This window comes from Haliotis rufescens, unplaced genomic scaffold (genome assembly GCF_023055435.1).
Source record: "Haliotis rufescens isolate VD_foot unplaced genomic scaffold, xgHalRufe1.0.p SCAF_71, whole genome shotgun sequence".
NCBI lineage: Eukaryota > Metazoa > Mollusca > Gastropoda > Lepetellida > Haliotidae > Haliotis > Haliotis rufescens.
The window spans coordinates 1930268-1952602 of NW_025964363.1; the positions used below are offsets into that span (position 1 = coordinate 1930268).

At 45.5% G+C, this 22335-nt stretch overlaps 2 protein-coding genes across 3 annotated transcripts; both read right to left on the reverse strand.

Moving 5' to 3' along the window:
- Positions 1 to 1003: 1003 nt before the first annotated feature.
- On the reverse strand, positions 1004 to 8662 carry LOC124119453 (A-kinase anchor protein 7-like). Its single transcript, XM_046481946.2, has 3 exons — positions 8504 to 8662; positions 5868 to 6026; positions 1004 to 4756 (listed from the first exon to the last, which is right to left on the reverse strand). Exons 2-3 carry the CDS (start codon positions 6022 to 6024, stop codon positions 3621 to 3623), a joined length of 1293 nt encoding a protein of 430 aa, XP_046337902.2. The 5' UTR covers positions 6025 to 6026; positions 8504 to 8662; the 3' UTR covers positions 1004 to 3620.
- Positions 8663 to 11908: 3246 nt separating this feature from the next.
- On the reverse strand, positions 11909 to 15658 carry LOC124119456. Of its 2 annotated transcripts, none has more exons than XM_046481949.2 (3): positions 15529 to 15658; positions 14707 to 14912; positions 11909 to 13468 (listed from the first exon to the last, which is right to left on the reverse strand). In XM_046481949.2, exons 2-3 carry the CDS (start codon positions 14861 to 14863, stop codon positions 12054 to 12056), a joined length of 1572 nt encoding a protein of 523 aa, XP_046337905.2. In that variant the 5' UTR covers positions 14864 to 14912; positions 15529 to 15658; the 3' UTR covers positions 11909 to 12053. The 2 variants fall into 2 exon arrangements, with proteins under 2 accessions (XP_046337905.2, XP_046337904.2); XM_046481948.2 differs by lacking the exon at positions 15529 to 15658 and adding an exon at positions 15306 to 15462.
- Positions 15659 to 22335: the final 6677 nt, after the last annotated feature.

Genomic DNA, 22335 nt, shown 5'->3' on the forward strand with positions numbered 1-22335 from the left:
CACCCACATGGGGAACACTAACCACCTAACCTATTGGTGCCATAAGAGACTACAAACGTTCATAAAAAAACAAACATGAACTACTCGCATCCCCCGCCAGTATGACCTGATGACATGTCTGGTTGTGAGCAAGGCAGTAGCCCTCTGGAAATGAGCACCACCGCCATTTTAAGTCTAAGTCAAAGTCCTTGCTGTGGAAACTCGAAAAATATTTTCTTTAAAAAACCCAAAGTATCAAAAGGCACCAGTTCACTAGACCTATCTATGTGCCAAGTTTGGTTAAGTTATCTCTCATGGGTTTTTAGTTCTACCGAAGGACGGGCGTACGGAAGGATGGACGGACAACACCGATTCCTATATCCCCATCTGTTTCATGGCTGGGGATAGTACCGGTACAAAAATAACTCAGTGATATTGTGATGGGACAAGCTTTGTTTGTTGTTTACTGCTGCACTCAGCAATATTCCTGCTATATGACTCGGTCTGTAAATAATCAAGTCTGGACCAGACAATCCAGTGATTGACATCACGAGCATCGATCCACGCAACTGGGATATGATGACAAGCATCAACCAAGTCAGTGAGCATGACTAACCGATCCCGTTGGTCGCCTCTTACGACACGCATAGTTGCCCTTTTACGGCAACCATGGGTTGCTGAAGACCTATTCTACTCCGGATCTTCATCAGTCTGGGACAAGCTAATCAATGTGGGCAACAAGCCTTGAACTGTCAGAGGCATCCAGTGAACTGAAGACACTTGCTCATCTACATTAGGAAGGTGGGTGAATGAGTGTCGTTTTAACCCCACTTTTAGCAATATTCAGCAATATCACGATGGGGGACACCAGAAATGGGCTTCACACATTGTACCCATGTGGGGAATCGAACCCAGGTCTTTGGCGTGACGAGCATACGCTTTAACCACTAGGCCACCCCCTGCCCTACAGTAGAAAAGCTTTCATAACCCAACGTGTTTCTCTAGTAAGAACAAACATGTGCCATGGAGACAAGCATGATTTATTGTTCAAACTGAAAACATTGCTTGAACAATTGATAGTATATCACATACACTAACTCAATGAAGTGAGAAAATGCGTTTTACGCATTAGTCGTCAACATTCAAACACTAGCACAGCTGTCTGTAAATAATCAAGTCTGCTACAACCACAACCGAGGTCGACAGCAAGAGCAACGATCTCCCACAGTCATAGTGACTTCTCATTACATTAAATGTCATGATCCCAATTGCATGGATCAATGCTCATGCGGTCAATCACTGGATTGTCTGGTTCAGACTCGATTACTTACAGACCACTGTCATATAGCTGGAATATTGCTAAGTGCGACGTTAAAAAACAAACAAACAAATCTATACAATAAAATCCAGATATCTGATTGGCTTGCAACCATCTTGAAAAGACCATTGTCCAACACAAGTTACAGACATAACAAAGAGTTTCATACAATGTCATCTCCTTGTCATTCCTGACCATGTTCACAGTTTGTGTTGCCCCCTCTGGAACCCACTGTCGTCATTAGACCCATCGGATCTTGTCACACAAACTTTCATGGAAAATAAATCTTTTCTTGTGAACAGGTAATGACGAACTGGCTACATGTGTCACTTGTGGGTGTACAGGGTTTTGTGAGCTGAACCCATCAAGCCCTTCAACATGTAACAAGCCCTTCAACATGTAACAAGCCCTTCAACATGTAACAAGCCTTTCAACATGTAACAAGCCCTTTAACATGTAACAAGCCTTTCAACATGTAACAAGCCCTTCAACATGTAACAAGCCTTTCAACATGTAACAAGCCCTTTAACATGTAACAAGCCTTTCAGCATGTAACAAGCCTTTCAACATGTAACAAGCCCTTCAACATGTAACAAGCATGAAATACTGCCAATATGACATGTCGGTTGTGTGAAAGGCATTAGCCCTCCGGAAACGAGCACTACCGCCATCTTCAGCCTAAGTACAAGTGTTTGCTTAGGAACCTCAAAAAATACAATTTTCAAAAATCAGAAACTATCAAAAGGCACCAGCTCACCACGAGACCTATCTATGTGCCAAGTTTGTTTAAGATATCGCTCGTGGTTTTTTAGTTCTGCTCCAGAAACGAAATGTGATGGTCCGACGGAAGGGCGGACTGACAGCACCCATTCCCATATCCTCCTTCAACTTCGTGGCGGGGATCATAATCCTGTGCACTCTGCTATGGACACATGTAACCCAACACTGCAACTGTCATGGATAACTGCCGGTCAGTAGGTTTGTACAGCAAGCATGGGGCACGGGGGACATTCATGGGATCCTGGACACAGCTGTACAAGCAGTACAGAGTTGGCTTTCTGACTGTGACAGAGCAAGTGATCAAACAATAATATGGACAAAGTAATAATCAACAAACCAATATCAAATCATTAAACAATATAGAAAATGATATAGAATATCTTATCTTATGTATTGTATTTTGAATAAAAATGATAAAGTACTATACAATTGTGAGGGACCGGCCATTTGATTTTCTGATGTGAAAGGCTATAGGGGTGGGTGGTGGAAGCTGTGATTTTAAAATAATTATGCTTCAGACTGTTGAAAAAAGAAGAAGAAACATCCTGCCCAAAAAACATTGTTGCAGCAAGTGTTAATCTTAAAAATATTCAGGCTCATAGGTTTTTAAAAAAAAGTGGCTAGCTGAATATATATCAAATCTCGATACAAAATCCCAGCCCCTCCTCCCCCCCCTTTCCACACACACACACGCGCACGCACGCACGCACGCACGCACGCACGCACGCACGCACACACACACACACACACACACACACACACAAGAGAGAATATCAAATGGCCAGTCACTTATGCTCTGACGTCCAGTACGACCTGTTTGATGCCTATATCATCTCCTAGACATAGACTGGACTCTCACTTCATGCCAAGTTGTTAATACAAGCAGTTGTCCTATATTAAACAGGATGCATGAAGGGAAGCACAACAGTCATGTCTAATAATGTCCTGATGGGATATAAGAATATATCTGAAACTAGATCTGTTAATCACCCGAAATATTCTTATATCCCATCAGGACATTATATTTTGTTTATATATCAATCATAGAACTTTGTTTGCCTAGATATATAAGCAAGCTGCCATTGTCATGTGTCATAGCACTGTGCTCCTAAGTTGTGTTATAGTATTGTGTTTTTGCATCCTTTTTTTAACTGTGTTTTAGTGTTGTGTTTAACTGCATTCTAGTGTAATATCCTGATGTTGTGCTCTGGCACTGTGTTAAAGTATTTCGTTAAAATGTTGCGTTCTAGTGGTGCGTTCCAGCAATGTGTTACATTTTGTGTTCTAGTGTTATACTTTTGTGTTTGGTTCTAGTGCTGTGTTCCAGCATTGTGTTAAAGTGTTGCATTCTAGTGTTGCATTCCAGCATTGTGTTAGAGTGTTTCGTTAAAAAGTTGTGTTCCAGCTTTGTGTTACATTTTCGTGTTGTTCTAATGTTATGCTTTTGTGTTGTGTTCTAGAGTTGTATTCAAGCATTGTGTTAAAGTGTTGTGTTCTAGTGCTATGCTCCAGTGTTGAGTTAAAGCATTGTGTGAGTGTGGCTCTATTTCTTGAAGTCGATCTGTGTTGGACAGACATAGAAGCCATCGTCCCTCCTCTCATGACCCATCTGACACAGGTGGATCCCCTTCACACCCTGCTGGCCGAATTTATAGTCCAAGAGTGACTCGTATGCCACACGGGAGATATTCCGCAAGCCTGTCTTTTTCGTGAAGCCCATGTTGACCTTGGCAAGGGTCATGTGAGGATGGTAGTCAAAGTTATCTTTTGGGTAGATTCCACCTTTCTCAAAAGCCCATCGCACAACCTTCCGTAGCAGGAGGATGTCTTCTTCAACACTGACCTTGCCAAACACGACCTTGCTTCCTTGGAACTCATCAATGCCGCTGATCCTGAGACAGGATGTAGGGGCGTGATCGATCAGCACGTCCCGCGCATCCTGTAGTGCTTTAACAGCTTTGTTGACATCACTGTCCGAGTGCAGTGCCACTGTAGTGAGGGTGACGTGGACCTCGTTGCGGTTGTAGCAGATTGGCTGGTAAACGCTATCCACACTCAACATCTTCTTGACAACCTCTGTTACAGCGTCCCCGATCTCTCCATTGGTGCAACGTATTGCGACGAAGTAATTCGCCCGACGAGAGTCAGCTGGCACATCCAACTTTGGCACCGAGTCTAGGGTGAACTTTACCTTCTGACTTTCTTTCTTTGAACCTTTAATGGGCTTTGACCTAGACTCTACAACATTCCAGTCAGAGCTGGTTACTTCATCGTCCCCCGCCTTCAACTGTATGATTGAATCTGCCCATGACTCAGGAGCCATGTTTCCATTTCTCTCTCTTTGTTTTCTTCCTGTTGGAGTTGTCTCCCTTTGAGTGCTTGTAGTTATCTCCCTTGGATCAGGACTTGACACAGCAGCTGTCTCTGGGGAGGCCTGCAACTGCCAGCTCTCTTCCCGGATTTCATTTCTATTCCACTGTTTGACTTCACTTGTTTTTTTCCCATAATTCTCTTGCAGCCATTTTCCAGCATGCTCTACCAACAATGGCAGTGTTTGGGAGTTGCCGTATTCCTCGGCCTTGCCCTTGCGGTGAAGAAACTCAGACAGGTCACATTTCTGATCTTCAGTCAGAGTTGAAGATGAAACCTTTATCTTTGGTATCCGACTAGGATAGGATTCTGAAATATCACAAAATATCTTACCGATGAAAATCATTAAAAAAGATTCTTACGCCTTCCCAAGTTGTTAAGGTGTATTACTGAAGAACATGTTTGCAAAGATTTGCCAGTCTGAAAACGATTTGTTGAACATATGTCTTCATACATGCATGCTAAAGTTCAGCTCACTCCTTTTGGGAGCACTCGTTCGAAGCACAAAATGTATGAAAAAGAAAAAAAGAAAGAAGGAATATATAGGCCCACTACACATGTATCAAGATACATTCCATTTTGAAAACAATCAAGATGGTAATGGCCAAAAATCTGATTTTCCGGGTTTACACAGGACAACACACATCTGGAAAACAGGCCACTTGACACTTGACACTTGACACTTGAAACAGGCCACAACAACTACAAGCTCCCTTCATTTATGTGTTGGGGGGACTCACAAAGTGATCTTTCATCATGACTTGACTACAACTTTATGTGTTGTGGGGACTCACAAAGTGATCTTTCATGACTTGACTACAACTTTATGTGTTGTGGGGACTCACAAAGTGATCTTTCATGACTTGACTACAACTTTATGTGTTGTGGGGACTCACAAAGTGATCTTTCATGACTTGACTACAACTTTATGTGTTGTGGGGACTCACAAAGTGATCTTTCATGACTTGACTACAACTTTATGTGTTGTGGGGACTCACAAAGTGATCTTTCATGACTTGACTACAACTTTATGTGTTGGGGGGACTCACAAAGTGATCTTTCATGACTTGACTACAACTTTATGTGTTGTGGGGACTCACAAAGTGATCTTTCATGACTTGACTACAACTTTATGTGTTGGGGGGACTCACAAAGTGATCTTTCATGACTTGACTACAACTTTATGTGTTGTGGGGACTCACAAAGTGATCTTTCATGACTTGACTACAACTTTATGTGTTGGGGGGACTCACAAAGTGATCTTTCATGACTTGACTACAACTTGCGGGAACTGCCTACTAACCCAAACCAAGTCCCCCTCTAAATGAGAAAATTGCCAGTAAAGTTTTATCATACACAGTAAAAGCCCCCCTCTAAATATCCTTATATGAGAAGTCATAAGATGTGGATGTACGCTCACCATCAAAATGAAACAAGATCTGTGTGTCCTTGTGGTCGGTTTGAAAGGTGACAACGTGCAGGGTGTGGCCCTCGGTCTTCACTGAAAGTCTGTTCGGGAACAACGGCTTGGCGACGGAGTACCCCGCCCCGAAGCATTTCAACGCTTTTTCAGCCATGACTGAAACAACATAGCCACACATGCATTCATATCGGTCAGTAGTTTGTAGGAGGACATAGCAACTACACACACAGCTGGAGGGAACAATGTACAATGTGCTTCATACCATGTAAAAAACTGCCGTCTGTCTAACATTAGAACTTCATTATATAAAAATATTTTATTACCTGGAGGTCATTTTTCTCGATCCAGACAATTCTTGATGGTGATATTTCATGCTCAACAATATCTCCACATATAAAAGTGTGCAGTTATACATACAGTCAAACCCTGTTATCATGACCCTAGCGGCAGTCTGTCGTAACCTCAAGATATCCAGACATTCGAGATAACAGGGCAAGGACAGCCAGACAGAACAATCGCTCAATTGATATTTACTTTAATATTTGAACTAAACAACCAATAAAGTTGTTTGAGGGACTTGAATCAAGTCTTCTAGTACTGCTAAATGCTAATCACACGAGCCAGTACAGTACACACCATTTTCAAACATTGGTTGGTTTTATACCAATCTCATTAAAATCAGAACTTAGTTCTCGCTGCCGCTAAACAAAGACCTGAGGACATCCCATTACGGGTCATGTCAGACCGACCTTTTGCGAACTCTGACCGACCAATGGAATTACTCACAAGAAGTCGACATTAGCCAATCAGAAGGCAGCTTTCTCGTGCTTTATGGCACTAATTTCAAACTGGTGACTATGCTTCGAAACATATTCTCGCTTAAAAATTTGAAACCTGAACAAAAGAACATTCACGAATGGCTAATATATGGTCCAGATTGTTAGATTCAGTCGTTAAGCCCGTAACTATCGTTCGGAATACCCCGTTTTAAAGTTTTCGAGGCTGCATGATTAGAAATCACATTCCGACTGTCACTTTCACTGGTAAGTGACGCTCTGATTGGTCGGATGAAAGGTCGGTCTGACGTGACCCCTAAAGGATTGTCCTCAGATCTTTGTTTAGCGGTAGCGACAACTAAGATCTGATTTTAATGAGATTGGTTTTATAAAACAGGGTTTTATCAGCCTAATTATATTCAGTGATATGAAGAGAGATATGCTGGTACCAATTTCATGGCTTTGATCATAATTATATCATTATCTTGCTTGTAAAACTTATCTGAGTATATTATAACATAAATACCATTAGGCAGATGTATTCCATTGTATTTATACTGTGCATGTAGATCAGGTAGCTTCCAACTTGAGTTGAAAGAGAGGCCTACTGATAATTTTAATCGGATGAAATTGACCATATTTCACAAAAGCAGATCTAATCATGCTGATATTATGCTATCTAAACATGGGGCGGGGGGTAGCCTTGTGGTTAAAACGTTAGCTTGTCACAGCAAAGACCCCGGTTCGATTCCGGACATGGGTACAATGTGTACCATTTCTGGTGTCACCCGTAAATCCATACTCACTCACTTTACAATATTTTATTTAATTAATAATGAAAAGTATCTGTGACCAGGTGACAATTATATATATGGTGGAAATATTGTGTCAAAAATAGAATCAATGTTACCAATGAATAAAACATAAATACTAAATAAATCATTTTTATCTTTATTATAACTATAAGGTGCTGTTTTCACTCAACATAAAGCAGAGACCATGTAGTCTCTGTCTCCAGTAGCCATTTTCACAGAAATGATGCAATTCGTTAAAGACTTGAGTAAGGCAAGTAGTTGCCAATGGAGATCAATGCATTCCAGTGACTTCAGAATCCATTCGTGAGGTACAGAATCGTAAGCTTTTCTGTAGTCTATCCAACACATTGAGAGGTTACAGTGGTAAGTTTTAGCAGGGGCCATATCTATCATGTGGTCTATTATATGGTCTCTGGTTTTAGCCTCCTCAATTCCACATGTTGAACCAACTAGAGTAACAAATACGAGTTGGCACATATAAAACTGTTTACCGGTGCAGAAACTGAATCAAAGTGTAAGTGAGTAGTCTTGATTGGCCTGTTGAAAATATTCTTCAGGCTGCTAAAAATGTGCTGAAAACAGATCCTATCAGTAATAAGATAATTAAAGAAAATCTACAACCGTTCGGTAATAACAGTGCATGTGTTGAAACAAAGACTAATTAAAATATGTACTGCAGCAATTACATGTTGGTAGATGTATTCGAACATTCAATGAAATAAATATCAATCGGCGCCGTCAGCAGCTACCTGAGCAAACAGGGCGGTTAACCTCGTACTCGAGTGGTGCACACACCCACTTCCAAAGAAGACGTGGAATGCACATGCATGACAGCTGGGAATTACACTCGGCTGCTATTAAATATTGAGTGTGACCTTTCAGTCATAAATCCAAAAACAGACAACAAGCACTAACGCGATGTGCGTGTTATTGTGTATGGGCTACGCTCCCGATCTATCTCGACACAGACTGGCTGTGTCTTGTCTCTTGACTCAACTGCAGTGTAACACAACAAACAAATTAACGTTGATTCGCAACTTACCTTTTTTGACAACTCAGAACAGATATGGTACTGCTGTCTGGGAATTCAGCAACTGTCACGCGCGATCAACGCAAACTCTTTTAATTTTTATCTGAGCTTGCGTTGTGCAATTTTAACATTTGACGTTTCGTTTTCCTGAACATTGCCCAAGCTCCTCACAGCGATATCCCGTTCGCGGAGTGTAACGAAGGTGCCACGCGCTGGGAAGGAGCTTGCACATTGCCTTGTCAAGAGAAGATAACTCTAAACTCTATTTGATGCACATCTATTTCTGTTTGTAATAACAAGACATGTGTTCGAACTCCTGAAAGGTAATATCGTCTTACTCAATAACTGAACCTTTTTCACTTTTTACTATCCAAATAAAAACCCAATCTATTTATTGTTTTCGTTAACTTAGCAAATTAGGTCATTGGGTGTTTCTTTTAATGTTTATATTAAAGAAACCCTGGATATAAGGAAGAAAATATATGGTTGTCAACTTCTTCATTATGAGGAACACAACGTTTCGGAGTATATGCTTACTCCTTCATCAGGTGAATTCTAAATGCCTTTCAAAGACCTGAAACCCTGGATACATTTACAATGTGTTGCATATAAGAATTATCAACAATCCTGAGATAATATGTATTTTTAAGCTTTGGTGGAGAATAACACCCATTAATAGGATGAAACTTACAATTCCCATGTTACATCTGTGTAGAAATTCTTGATATATGTTCTTTCAGACAATGCTGTTGTGTTCATTTCCGCGCCAAACATGGATTATAACTGATATCCTTCTGGCTTCTCTCACTTGTTCATTGGTTAAAAAATTACATACTTTCAGGAACGTAAGGAAGCCAGACTTCATGGAAATTCTTTGGGTATTGCATTTTATAAATCATCATAATCAGTAGAAATACCACAATGTTTTACATGTTTCCCTCCCCTTGGGAATTCCAGGAAACAATAGATCCCCAGTACATCACGTTTCCCGCCCCTTGGGGATTCCAGAAAAGAATTGATCCCCAGTACATCACGTTTCCCTCCCCTTTGGAATTCCAGGAACGATAGATCCCCAGTACATCACGTTTCCCGCCCCTTGGGGATTCCAGGAAACAATAGATCCCCAGTACATCACGTTTCCCGCCCCTTGGGGATTCTATGAAAGAATAGATCCCCAGTATATCACGTTTTTCGCCCATTGGGAATTCCTGGAAACAATAGATCCCCAGTACATCACGTTTCCTGCCCCTTTGGAATTTCAGGAAATGATAGATCCCCAGTACATCACGTTTCCCGCCCCTTGGGAATTCTATGAAAGAATAGATCCCAAGTACATCACGTTTCCTGCACCTTGGGGATTCTATGAAAGAATAGATCCCCAGTACATCACGTTTCCCGCCCCTTGGGGATTCTATGAAAGAATAGATCCCCAGTACATCACGTTTCCTGCACCTTGGGGATTCTATGAAAGAATAGATCCCCAGTACATCACGTTTCCCGCCCCTTGGGGATTCTATGAAAGAATAGATCCCCTGAACATCACGTTTCCTGCCCCTCGGGAATTCTATGAAAGAATAGATCCCCAGTACATCACATTTCCTGCACCTTGGGGATTCTATAAAAGAATAGATCCCCAGTACATCACATTTCCTGCACCTTTGGAATTCAAGGAGATGATAGATCCCCAGTACATCACGTTTCCCGCCCCTTTGGAATTTCAGGAAATGATAGATCCCCAGTACATCACGTTTCCCGCCCCTTGGGAATTCTATGAAAGAATAGATCCCCAGTACATCACGTTTCCTGCCCCTTGGGAATTCTATGAAAGAATAGATCCCCAGTACATCACGTTTCCTGCCCCTCGGGAATTCTATGAAAGAATAGATCCCCAGTACATTACGTTTCCTGCACCTTGGGGATTCTATGAAAGAATAGATCCCCAGTACATCACGTTTCCCGCCCCTTGGGGATTCTATGAAAGAATAGATCCCAAGTACATCACGTTTCCTGCCCCTCGGGAATTCTATGAAATAATAAATCCCCAGTACATCACATTTCCTGCACCTTGGGGATTCTATGAAAGAATAGATCCCCAGTACATCACGTTTCCCGCCCCTTTGGAATTCAAGGAGATGATAGATCCCCAGTACATCACGTTTCCCGCCCCTTTGGAATTCAAGGAGATGATAGATCCCCAGTACATCACGTTTCCCACCCCTTGGGGATTCCAGGAAACAATAGATCCCCCTACATCATATTTCCCACCCCTGGGGAATCTATGAAAGAATAGATCCCCAGTACATCACGTTTCCCGCCCCTTGGAAATTCCAGGAAACGATAGATTCCCAGTACATCACGTTTCCCGCCCCGTGGGAATCCAGGAAAGAATACCGATAGATTCCAAGTACATCATGTTTCCCGCCCCTTGGGAATTCAAGGAAACAATAGATCCCCAGTATGTCACGTTTCCCGCCCCTTGGGAATCCAGGAAAGAATAGATCCCCAGTATGTCATGTTTCCCGCCCCTTGGGGATTCCAGGAAACAATATTACCAAGGTCAGGGAGCCTGACTACTGCCTCTTATGAAAAGTATGGGTCACTGAAGACCAGTTGTAACCTGGATCTTCACGGGACAATTATTGAAAGCATACAATTTTGATGATTAATGTTGCCCTTTATGTTTATTTGTTTTATTTAGATGTATTTCTTCTTATTCCCTCAGTGCACCATCCCTGCATACTCCAGCATTTATCTTTGTGTAGCAATGCTTGTTTCTTCCTGTCTTCTGTGTGACTGACTAGGAACAGTTTCCTTTTGTCTTTGTCTACAGATTTTGATAGTAAAACATCTTGTCAGCTGGTTAGGGATAAGATGCATTGTAGAGAAAAACATTAGTCATCCAAAAGTTAAGATTTGGATCGGAAGGTGATAAACAAATAATCTTGACCTGGTTTGGTTCAAATAAATGTTATAAATCTAAAATCTGCCTTGTCTTGTAATGACAATTTATCATTGGAAAACATCAGGGTTTTAAGAGACACACAAATGTCCATCCAGTACTCACCAATGTAGAGAATGGACGCAGGAAAATATATACTGTCCCACATTCATGTTCACAGTACCTACAGCGCATCTATAGGAGTTATGTTTTTTCATCGAACAATCATGACCAGTGTCCACATGATCATTGATTCATTCCAGGCTCTAAAATAATTTAATATCTAGACACACGGTACACTACACAGTTTCATTACAGTCAAGACCCTCACATTGCCTGCAAGGACCCTTAATATTAATCATTGGGGATCCCCTGGACTTATTCGGATTTGTTTCTTTTGTGAATTTTAAATTTATAAGGCAGCCAGTCCATGAATCAAGCCAAAGAAAATGTTAAAGCAGAAACAAAAGTACAAATATACGTAATATGATTTAATGACATGGATCACAGATAGAACACTTGGCACATCAATCAGTCTGCTTCAGAAAAAATTTGATCAAAGTTTTTGTATTTTTTAAAGTACAATATCAACATTGCTGCATTGCTGATTTCCATTTGTGAAGTTTATTCTGACTGAGTGAAGTCAATGTGACATGGAGAGATGTAGAAGCCATCGTCCCTCCTCTGTGTTTCCATAGAGCAAAGATGGATGCCATCTATCGCCTGAGTCCCGAACGTCATGTCAGCGAAGCCCTCATAGAGAAACGGACTGACCTCCTTTGTCCCCATCACCCGGGAGACGGGACGCGTTGTCTTCATGATGGTCATGTGAGGAATAAACTCGTACCCATCCCGAATGTCCACGCCTGCTTCATTCATACACAGCTTAATATGGTCCACAAATGGGATGAAAGTTTCCGGGCACTGCACCTTTGCATAGACGACCCTGTTGAAGAAGTTGGCGACCCCGACCAGCTTCAGTGGTTCCTTCGGGGCAGATGCTGCCAGGTCAGACTTCATGGTCTCGAGAGCCCGGACAGCGTTGCTGACCTGCTCGGGGGTATCCAGCCCCAGGGTGCATAGCGTGATGTGGAGCGAGCCTCCAGGGATGCAGCAACTGGAGTACCGTGGTTCATTCTCGAGGATGTAGTCCTGGACACTCTCCAGGGTCTCCATTACCTCGTGATCCGTCACCCTCACGGCGATGAAGTAGTTTGGTCGCAGTTTGTCCTTCCAGAAAGGATTGAATTTGTCATCATCATGCCAGTCATTTTCTTTGTTTCCTCCAGCAACGTAGTGGTTAGTGTCCGATGTTGGTCTCTGAGTGGATGCACCGTTACTGATGCCGCCAATGGTCACAGTGATGCCATCATCGCTGTCGCTGTCTTCATCTTCGTCCACGTCCTTGTCCTCGTCATGATCTTCTACCTGGGCCTGATTCTGTCGGTTCCTCTCATACCTCTCAATGACATCAGTGATGGTCAGTTTTCCCCCTGTCGACCCAAACACGTTGTCCAGTCTGGAACCCTTGTCCCAGACGATCTCGGTTTTATATTTGAAGTACTGGATCCTGTGTTTCGGTATGGCCAGAACAGTGTAGTCAACTGAAGCAATGTCCTCCCAGGAGAACGCGGAAAAGTATTTCTCCATGATCCCCCGGAAGCGATCCCAGTATCCGACAAGGAAGTCATCACTCTGCAGGGATCCATCCCACATGATACGCTTTATAACATCGTCAGCCGTCTTCATTGACACCAGCTTCTCCACCACAACTTCATCGACAACCTTCTTCTTTCCCTTCCCTTTCTTCCCACGGTGTCTGGAAGCAGAGTTAACGTCGCTTGAGCGTCCAGGCTTCCCTGATCTCATTCCGTTGCTCTTGAGCCAGTCGGTGGCCTTGTCCACCAGAGTCTGAATCATTGGCGTGTTGAGGCTAGCCTCGGCCTCCTCTGTGAGGTGCTGCTGCAGCTCTATCTTGTCGTCATCAGTCAGAGCCTCAGATCGGACTGTTACTGTGGGAACCTTGCTTGGATAGGAAGCTGCAAGGAGAGAAGATTAGAGATCTATTACTTATCATGTCACAGTCAAATAATGTACAGGAACATTGCAATCGCTGACATGATGGGATCACATCTGCTTTAGGGTGGTGCATCTTCCCGAGGCAAGAGAGTTAACTGACTTTAAAAGTCCAGTTTCCAGCCTTGCCGAACTAGGCTGGAATCACTGGGCTCGATCGAAGCACCACCAGTGGCTATTACCAGTTATGTCCCTTCTATGCCTCTCCTATGGACCAACCAGAGTCAACCTCTCGTATCACTTGCATTTGGTTCACACAAAATGGTGGCGCCGAGTTAGGGCGATCTGATCGATAATTGAGATCTACATTGTGATAAAACGGATCTTACATCGTGAAATGCATCGAATCACGTGAGCTCCTTGATTAAAAACATGAAAAGATTTGGAAGATATCTGCTGACGAGTTGGCGGTGCAAATGCTTTGCAAAACCTGCAATCGACCGAAATCTGCACGACAGTTTACGAGCCTGATTTCGATTTCGGTGCGCTATTTTGATTGGACTATGCATAGACTCGTTAGTCAAGCCAAAATGTAACTCAATAATACCAGCCTAGTTCGTCAAGGGTGGAAACTGGACTTTTATAGTCAGTTAACTCTCTTGCCTCGGGAAGATGGGGTGGTGGGGTAGCCTAGTGGTTACAGCCTTACCTCCTCATGCCCAAGTTCCAGGAGTGACAGGGCTGTGTCAGGGCTGTGTACATGTGACCACATTATAGTGACTCACACTATCAACCACAGAGTTGTCATACCTTTTTGGGGGCAGTGGGGTAGCCTAATGGTTAAAGCATTTGCTCATCTCGCTGAAGACCTGGTTCGAATCCCCACATGGGTACAATGTTTGGAGCCCATTCATGGTGTCCCTGGCCGTGATATTGCTGGAATATTGCTAAAAACGGCATAAAACCATACTCACTCACTGATATCATGTTTGGACTCAGATGGAATATTGCTGACTACAGCATGGAACTCAGTTAGTCACTCAGTATCAGCACATGGTTAACAATGTTCCAGCCATATGGCATCATAGTCAATACCAGTGTTCTTTGATACCTCTTGTTGAATAGGGTGACAGCTGACAACATTGAGTAATATTCATGCCTTTACTGAATTTGGTTGACCAATCATCCGTGATTAAATATCAACAAATCAAGAGACTCCCTCAGAACCCATAAATAAATTACTTTGAGTTTTTATCCCTACCTTCCAGCTGGAATTTGATGGTGGCATCCATATTCATGGGTTGAACTGTGATGACATGACTGAACCTCCCAACATCGGTCATCACGCGACATCGACCCGGGTGGGCGGCTTTGATCGCTGCGGCTTCTCCTGCTTGTTGATTGTTAACTTCCGCCATGGCAACGGGCGATGAAGATCTCTTAATGCCCTCAGAAGCCAGATTTGATCTAAGAACAAATAACATTCATGTTGTGATCCTGAGACATATGTAAATACATGCAGATATATCATGACATGTCAGCATATTATGAGAGTGAGTGAGTGAGTGAGTATGGTTTCATTAAAATAAAAAAAATATATTGGCTAGATTTGCCTGGCACTGATAAATGACATATATTTGAATATTTATATTTTTTCATACTCGTCAAAAGTTCACTGTTTAAAAGGGGAACAAAAATAGTTTTATATATAAATATGAACTTGGATGATCTACTGCACGGTATATGGGTCCACTTTTCACATCCTCGTCTGCCCCCGTGGATACGGTACATATGATACATGCATCGCTACGATTCTGCACTGACTGTGTTAACGTCTGCTGAAACCTAAAGTTCCCTTACCTTCTGTAGCGAAGATCAACCAAAGTTGCTGGTAAAAACAACACCCCCCTGTCTTATATTGAGGCACAATCGCAGTCGTTTATAAATAGATTTGTATCCTTGCCTGGATTTCCCGGTAGTGGTGCAAGAACTGCGCCGTGATGTATTTGGCTATTTATAGATCCGCGGTAAACTCTGGTGCAGTGTTGGGAATGGTTGATGAAAGGTACATAGTGAATTTTACCGTAAACCCAGTGTGGAGTTTGAAGCAGATGCATCTGAATAACGAGAGAGCACGGGGGACAGGTCAAGCTCCTTCCCAGCGCGTGACACCTTCGTTACACTCTCGTAATAGTATAGATCGAGAGCTCCGGGAACGTACTATCGCTGTGAGGAGCTTGGGGACATGTGCCCTAAGGGAGATAAACGCTGTAGATCATACTTGTCAAAAGAAGGTGGAGTGAAAATGGGAATGTCTGCACTGCCAAAGAACTTGTATGGAAGTTTGGAAAAGTAATTAAGCAGTGGTTTCCAAAAGTCCAGTTTTTTGTAGCGTTTAATCTTCTAGGTTAGTCATTATAGAAAAGTAGGTCTGCATTATTCGGAAATAATGGACGACAGGGCAGGAGACACTAGACTTGCACAAGTCTCTAAGGCAAAAATTATTAGTTTTAGTCATAATTTCTTGATTATATGAATAATGAGAACAAGTTGTCCCTAAGGGAGACTGGAGTCCTTAGATGTACTGTCCTCATATCTAGACTTGCCTATTAAGAGGATAGAATTACTACACATCCATGGACTTTTCTTTCAGTACAGCCTTGGAGCAAGGCTAAACAGAAACCAACAGGCTACACTGTATTAATCTAATTAAAGAACATGTGTTTGGTAAACAGAACACCCCAGAGTTCCTTTATGAAAAGCGTAGCTGGGTTGTGGCACTATTAGAACTGATGCTTTCTCTGATAAAAGAATTTAGGACATAGTGTGTGAAAATATGACCAGCAAAATACAGTGTTAATGTTTCCAATCAATTATACATAGTTAGCTGACCCTTCCAAAACGTTTGTCCTATCATGACATGTAATGAATCATATTTCAATTAGAATTAAAACATATTCATGTTACTCTTGGTGTTTTGGTGAGGATTTAATTTTTAATATTTTCACTAGAAAGTTACAAATCTATAGAAGTACATTCCCACACAAACACTACCAGCAGGAACCACCCCTCCCTGATATAAATGACGGAACCTTACACATGCATCCTTACATATGAATCATCCTCAGGCCCTCAAAATGAAGCATATTAACATCTAAAACAAATCAATATATGGTCTCTGATAAGCTGAATTATTGTCGGTGGTTTTACATTTTGTGAAATTTTTTGAAGCCTGTTTGCCTTGATAATGTCCACAAATGATGTCTGTTCTATAAACAATAAATATCATGCTTAGATAAATGCACTTGATATCATTTGACGTGGCACTAGTATGCTCCATTCATCCATCAATTCTCAGGTTGTCAGAAGCCGTCATAAAATCGTTACTAAATGAAGAGACATAAAATAGTGAAATTTCTCCATGGGACTCACTGATGTCAAATGAGGAAATGAGTTTGTAACTTTTCCAAATGAATCCTGTGAACTCCATTCTAAAGTTTAAGTGATTACAAATATAATATTGTGAAATAGTCATTAATTTTGAACATAGCATTCACACATTGGAGATGAGTCCAGCATAGTCTGATAAGTATTACATTCATCAGTGTTAATACTTTGGGGAAATTTTCTTCAGCTTTAATTGAGAAGTCTGTCTGTCCAGAAAGATAGTCTTCTAAGCTAGCTCTTGATAAAGGGTAGGTAGACTAAAACCATCAGCCTCGGAGGATGAGGTCCACTGGTGATGCAGACCTTCCCTTCTCGGTCCGTCAGCCTCGGACATTCCCCTACTCATTGTGCCCAGACTCGTCCTCGGTCTGTCAGCCTCGGCCATTCCCCTCCACATTGTGCCCAGACTCGTCCTCGGTCCGTCAGCCTCGGACATTCCCCTACTCATTGTGCCCAGACTCGTCCTCGGTCCGTCAGCCTCGGCCATTCCCCTCCACATTGTGCCCAGACTCGTCCTCGGTCCGTCAGCCTCGGACATTCCCCTACTCATTGTGCCCAGACTCGTCCTCGGTCCGTCAGCCTCGGACATTCCCCTCCACATTGTGCCCAGACTCGTCCTCGGTCCGTCAGCCTCGGACATTCCCCTACTCATTGTGCCCAGACTCGTCCTCGGTCCGTCAGCCTCGGACATTCCCCTACTCATTGTGCCCAGACTCGTCCTTCTCGGTCCGTCAGACTCGGACATTCCCCTCCACATTGTGCCCAGACTCGTCCTCGGTCCGTCAGCCTCGGCCATTCCCCTCCACATTGTGCCCAGACTCGTCCTCGGTCCGTCAGCCTCGGACATTCCCCTCCACATTGTGCCCAGACTCGTCCTTCTCGGTCCGTCAGCCTCGGCCATTCCCCTCCACATTGTGCCCAGACTCGTCCTCGGTCCGTCAGCCTCGGACATTCCCCTACTCATTGTGCCCAGACTTGTCCTTCTCGGTCCGTCAGCCTCGGACATTCCCCTCCACATTGTGCCCAGACCCGTCCTTCTCGGTCCGTCAGCCTCGGACATTCCCCTCCACATTGTGCCCAGACTTGTCCTTCTCGGTCCGTCAGCCTCGGACATTCCCCTACTCATTGTGCCCAGACTCGTCCTCGGTCCGTCAGCCTCGGACATTCCCCTCCACATTGTGCCCAGACTTGTCCTTCTCGGTCCGTCAGCCTCGGACATTCCCCTCCACATTGTGCCCAGACTCGTCCTCGGTCCGTCAGCCTCGGACATTCCCCTCCACATTGTGCCCAGACTTGTCCTTCTCTGTCCGTCAGCCTCGGACATTCCCCTACTCATTGTGCCCAGACTCGTCCTCGGTCCGTCAGCCTCGGACATTCCCCTCCACATTGTGCCCAGACTCGTCCTCGGTCCGTCAGCCTCGGACATTCCCCTCCACATTGTGCCCAGACTCGTCCTCGGTCCGTCAGCCTCGGACATTCCCCTCCACATTGTGCCCAGACTCGTCCTCGGTCCGTCAGCCTCAGACATTCCCCTCCACATTGTGCCCAGACTCGTCCTCGGTCCGTCAGCCTCGGACATTCCCCTCCACATTGTGCCCAGACTCGTCCTCGGTCCGTCAGCCTCAGACATTCCCCTGCACATTGTGCCCAGACTCGTCCTCGGTCCGTCAGCCTCGGACATTCCCCTCCACATTGTGCCCAGACTCGTCCTTCTCGGTCCGTCAGCCTCAGACATTCCCCTCCACATTGTGCCCAGACTCGTCCTCGGTCCGTCAGCCTCAGACATTCCCCTGCACATTGTGCCCAGACTCGTCCTCGGTCCGTCAGCCTCGGACATTCCCCTCCACATTGTGCCCAGACTCGTCCTTCTCGGTCCGTCAGACTCGGACATTCCCCTCCACATTGTGCCCAGACTCGTCCTTCTCGGTCCGTCAGCCTCGGACATTCCCCTCCACATTGTGCCCAGACTTGTCCTTCTCGGTCCGTCAGCCTCGGACATTCCCCTCCACATTGTGCCCAGACTCGTCCTTCTCGGTCCGTCAGCCTCGGACATTCCCCTCCACATTGTGCCCAGACTCGTCCTTCTCGGTCCGTCAGCCTCGGACATTCCCCTCCACATTGTGCCCAGACTCGTCCTCGGTCCGTCAGCCTCAGACATTCCCCTCCACATTGTGCCCAGACTCGTCCTCGGTCCGTCAGCCTCGGACATTCCCCTCCACATTGTGCCCAGACTCGTCCTTCTCGGTCCGTCAGACTCGGACATTCCCCTCCACATTGTGCCCAGACTCGTCCTTCTCGGTCCGTCAGCCTCGGACATTCCCCTCCACATTGTGCCCAGACTCGTCCTCGGTCCGTCAGCCTCAGACATTCCCCCCACATTGTGCCCAGACTCGTCCTCGGTCCGTCAGCCTCGGACATTCCCCTCCACATTGTGCCCAGACTCGTCCTTCTCGGTCCGTCAGACTCGGACATTCCCCTCCACATTGTGCCCAGACTCGTCCTTCTCGGTCCGTCAGCCTCAGACATTCCCCTCCACATTGTGCCCAGACTCGTCCTTCTCGGTCCGTCAGCCTCGGACATTCCCCTCCACATTGTGCCCAGACTTGTCCTTCTCGGTCCGTCAGCCTCGGACATTCCCCTCCACATTGTGCCCAGACTCGTCCTTCTCGGTCCGTCAGCCTCGGACATTCCCCTACTCATTGTGCCCAGACTCGTCCTCGGTCCGTCAGCCTCAGACATTCCCCTCCACATTGTGCCCAGACTTGTCCTTCTCGGTCCGTCAGACTCGGACATTCCCCTCCACATTGTGCCCAGACTTGTCCTTCTCGGTCCGTCAGCCTCGGACATTCCCCTCCACATTGTGCCCAGACTCGTCCTTCTCGGTCCGTCAGCCTCGGACATTCCCCTCCACATTGTGCCCAGACCCGTCCTTCTCGGTCCGTCAGCCTCGGACATTCCCCTCCACATTGTGCCCAGACTCGTCCTTCTCGGTCCGTCAGACTCGGACATTCCCCTCCACATTGTGCCCAGACCCGTCCTTCTCGGTCCGTCAGCCTCAGACATTCCCCTCCACATTGTGCCCAGACTCGTCCTTCTCGGTCCGTCAGCCTCGGACATTCCCCTACTCATTGTGCCCAGACTCGTCCTCGGTCCGTCAGCCTCGGACATTCCCCTCCACATTGTGCCCAGACTCGTCCTCGGTCCGTCAGCCTCGGACATTCCCCTCCACATTGTGCCCAGACTCGTCCTCGGTCCGTCAGCCTCGGACATTCCCCTCCACATTGTGCCCAGACCCGTCCTCGGTCCGTCAGCCTCGGACATTCCCCTCCACATTGTGCCCAGACTCGTCCTCGGTCCGTCAGCCTCGGACATTCCCCTCCACATTGTGCCCAGACTCGTCCTCGGTCCGTCAGCCTCGGACATTCCCCTCCACATTGTGCCCAGACCCGTCCTTCTCGGTCCGTCAGCCTCGGACATTCCCCTCCACATTGTGCCCAGACTTGTCCTCGGTCCGTCAGCCTCAGACATTCCCCTCCACATTGTGCCCAGACTCGTCCTCGGTCCGTCAGCCTCGGACATTCCCCTCCACATTGTGCCCAGACTCGTCCTCGGTCCATCAGCCTCGGACATTCCCCTCCACATTGTGCCCAGACTCGTCCTCGGTCCGTCAGCCTCGGACATTCCCCTCCACATTGTGCCCAGACCCGTCCTTCTCGGTCCGTCAGCCTCGGACATTCCCCTCCACATTGTGCCCAGACTTGTCCTCGGTCCGTCAGCCTCAGACATTCCCCTCCACATTGTGCCCAGACTCGTCCTTCTCGGTCCGTCAGCCTCAGACATTCCCCTCCACATTGTGCCCAGACTCGTCCTTCTCGGTCCGTCAGCCTCGGAAATTCCCCTCCACATTGTGCCCAGACTCGTCCTTCTCGGTCCGTCAGCCTCAGACATTCCCCTCCACATTGTGCCCAGACTCGTCCTCGGTCCGTCAGCCTCGGACATTCCCCTCCACATTGTGCCCAGACTCGTCCTTCTCGGTCCGTCAGCCTCGGACATTCCCCTCCACATTGTGCCCAGACCCGTCCTTCTCGGTCCGTCAGCCTCGGACATTCCCCTCCACATTGTGCCCAGACTCGTCCTCGGTCCGTCAGCCTCGGACATTCCCCTCCACATTGTGCCCAGACTTGTCCTCGGTCCGTCAGCCTCAGACATTCCCCTCCACATTGTGCCCAGACTCGTCCTCGGTCCGTCAGCCTCGGACATTCCCCTCCACATTGTGCCCAGACTCGTCCTTCTCGGTCCGTCAGACTCGGACATTCCCCTCCACATTGTGCCCAGACCCGTCCTTCTCGGTCCGTCAGCCTCGGACATTCCCCTCCACATTGTGCCCAGACTCGTCCTCGGTCCGTCAGCCTCGGACATTCCCCTCCACATTGTGCCCAGACTTGTCCTTCTCGGTCCGTCAGCCTCGGACATTCCCCTCCACATTGTGCCCAGACCCGTCCTTCTCGGTCCGTCAGCCTCGGACATTCCCCTCCACATTGTGCCCAGACTCGTCCTCGGTCCGTCAGCCTCGGACATTCCCCTCCACATTGTGCCCAGACTTGTCCTTCTCGGTCCGTAAGACTCGGACATTCCCCTACTCATTGTGCCCAGACTCGTCGAAATAAAAACATCAATGTCTATTGCGCATCGAAGTATTTTTCCAACCAAGACGTAGAGGAACAAGAATGAATCTGTCCAATGCTACAGCAAATGAAGGAAAACAATGCAAATATCATAACTACAACCTACCAAATTTATGTGTATAATTTTAGGCAGCTTCCTTGTTTGAGGAATGTATCCGTGAATATGCACACAAAGGAACAATATCCCCCATGTCTGCAGCTGTACAAAGAAACTTATTTGATGTCACATGTCTCTGTAACAATCAAATTTTTGAAATATATATATCATTTCGGGATGTTATAACCCGTGTTCGTTTCTCAACTGATCACTTAGATTGTTTCAGGTGTTTCACATAGGTGTCAAGTCTAAAAGGTCGGCTGTGAAAGCCCACATGACAACTATTTTCATAATGTCCACGGTTCCTAAAAAAATCCATTGAGTCAATCAACATATTATTGCTTAACCCTTTGAACAAAGTATGTTGTTTTAACATCGGCACTTCATGCCATGATATGAGTGTATTCCCTTTGTTTTAGTAAACCAAGACATGTAAACACTTACTTTTGACATATCCACTGTGCAAGATAACAGTGATTAATCAATCAACGTATTTTCTGTTAATCCTTTGATGACTAGGAACACACATTTCACCTCACTTCAAACCTGGGTTTAGATTGAATAATTATCCCAGACACAAGAAATGCCAAATGGGATCCTGTCAGGTAATCTAAGTGGTGCTGCCACTAATTATACGGGGCGGTCGGGTAGCCTAGTGGTT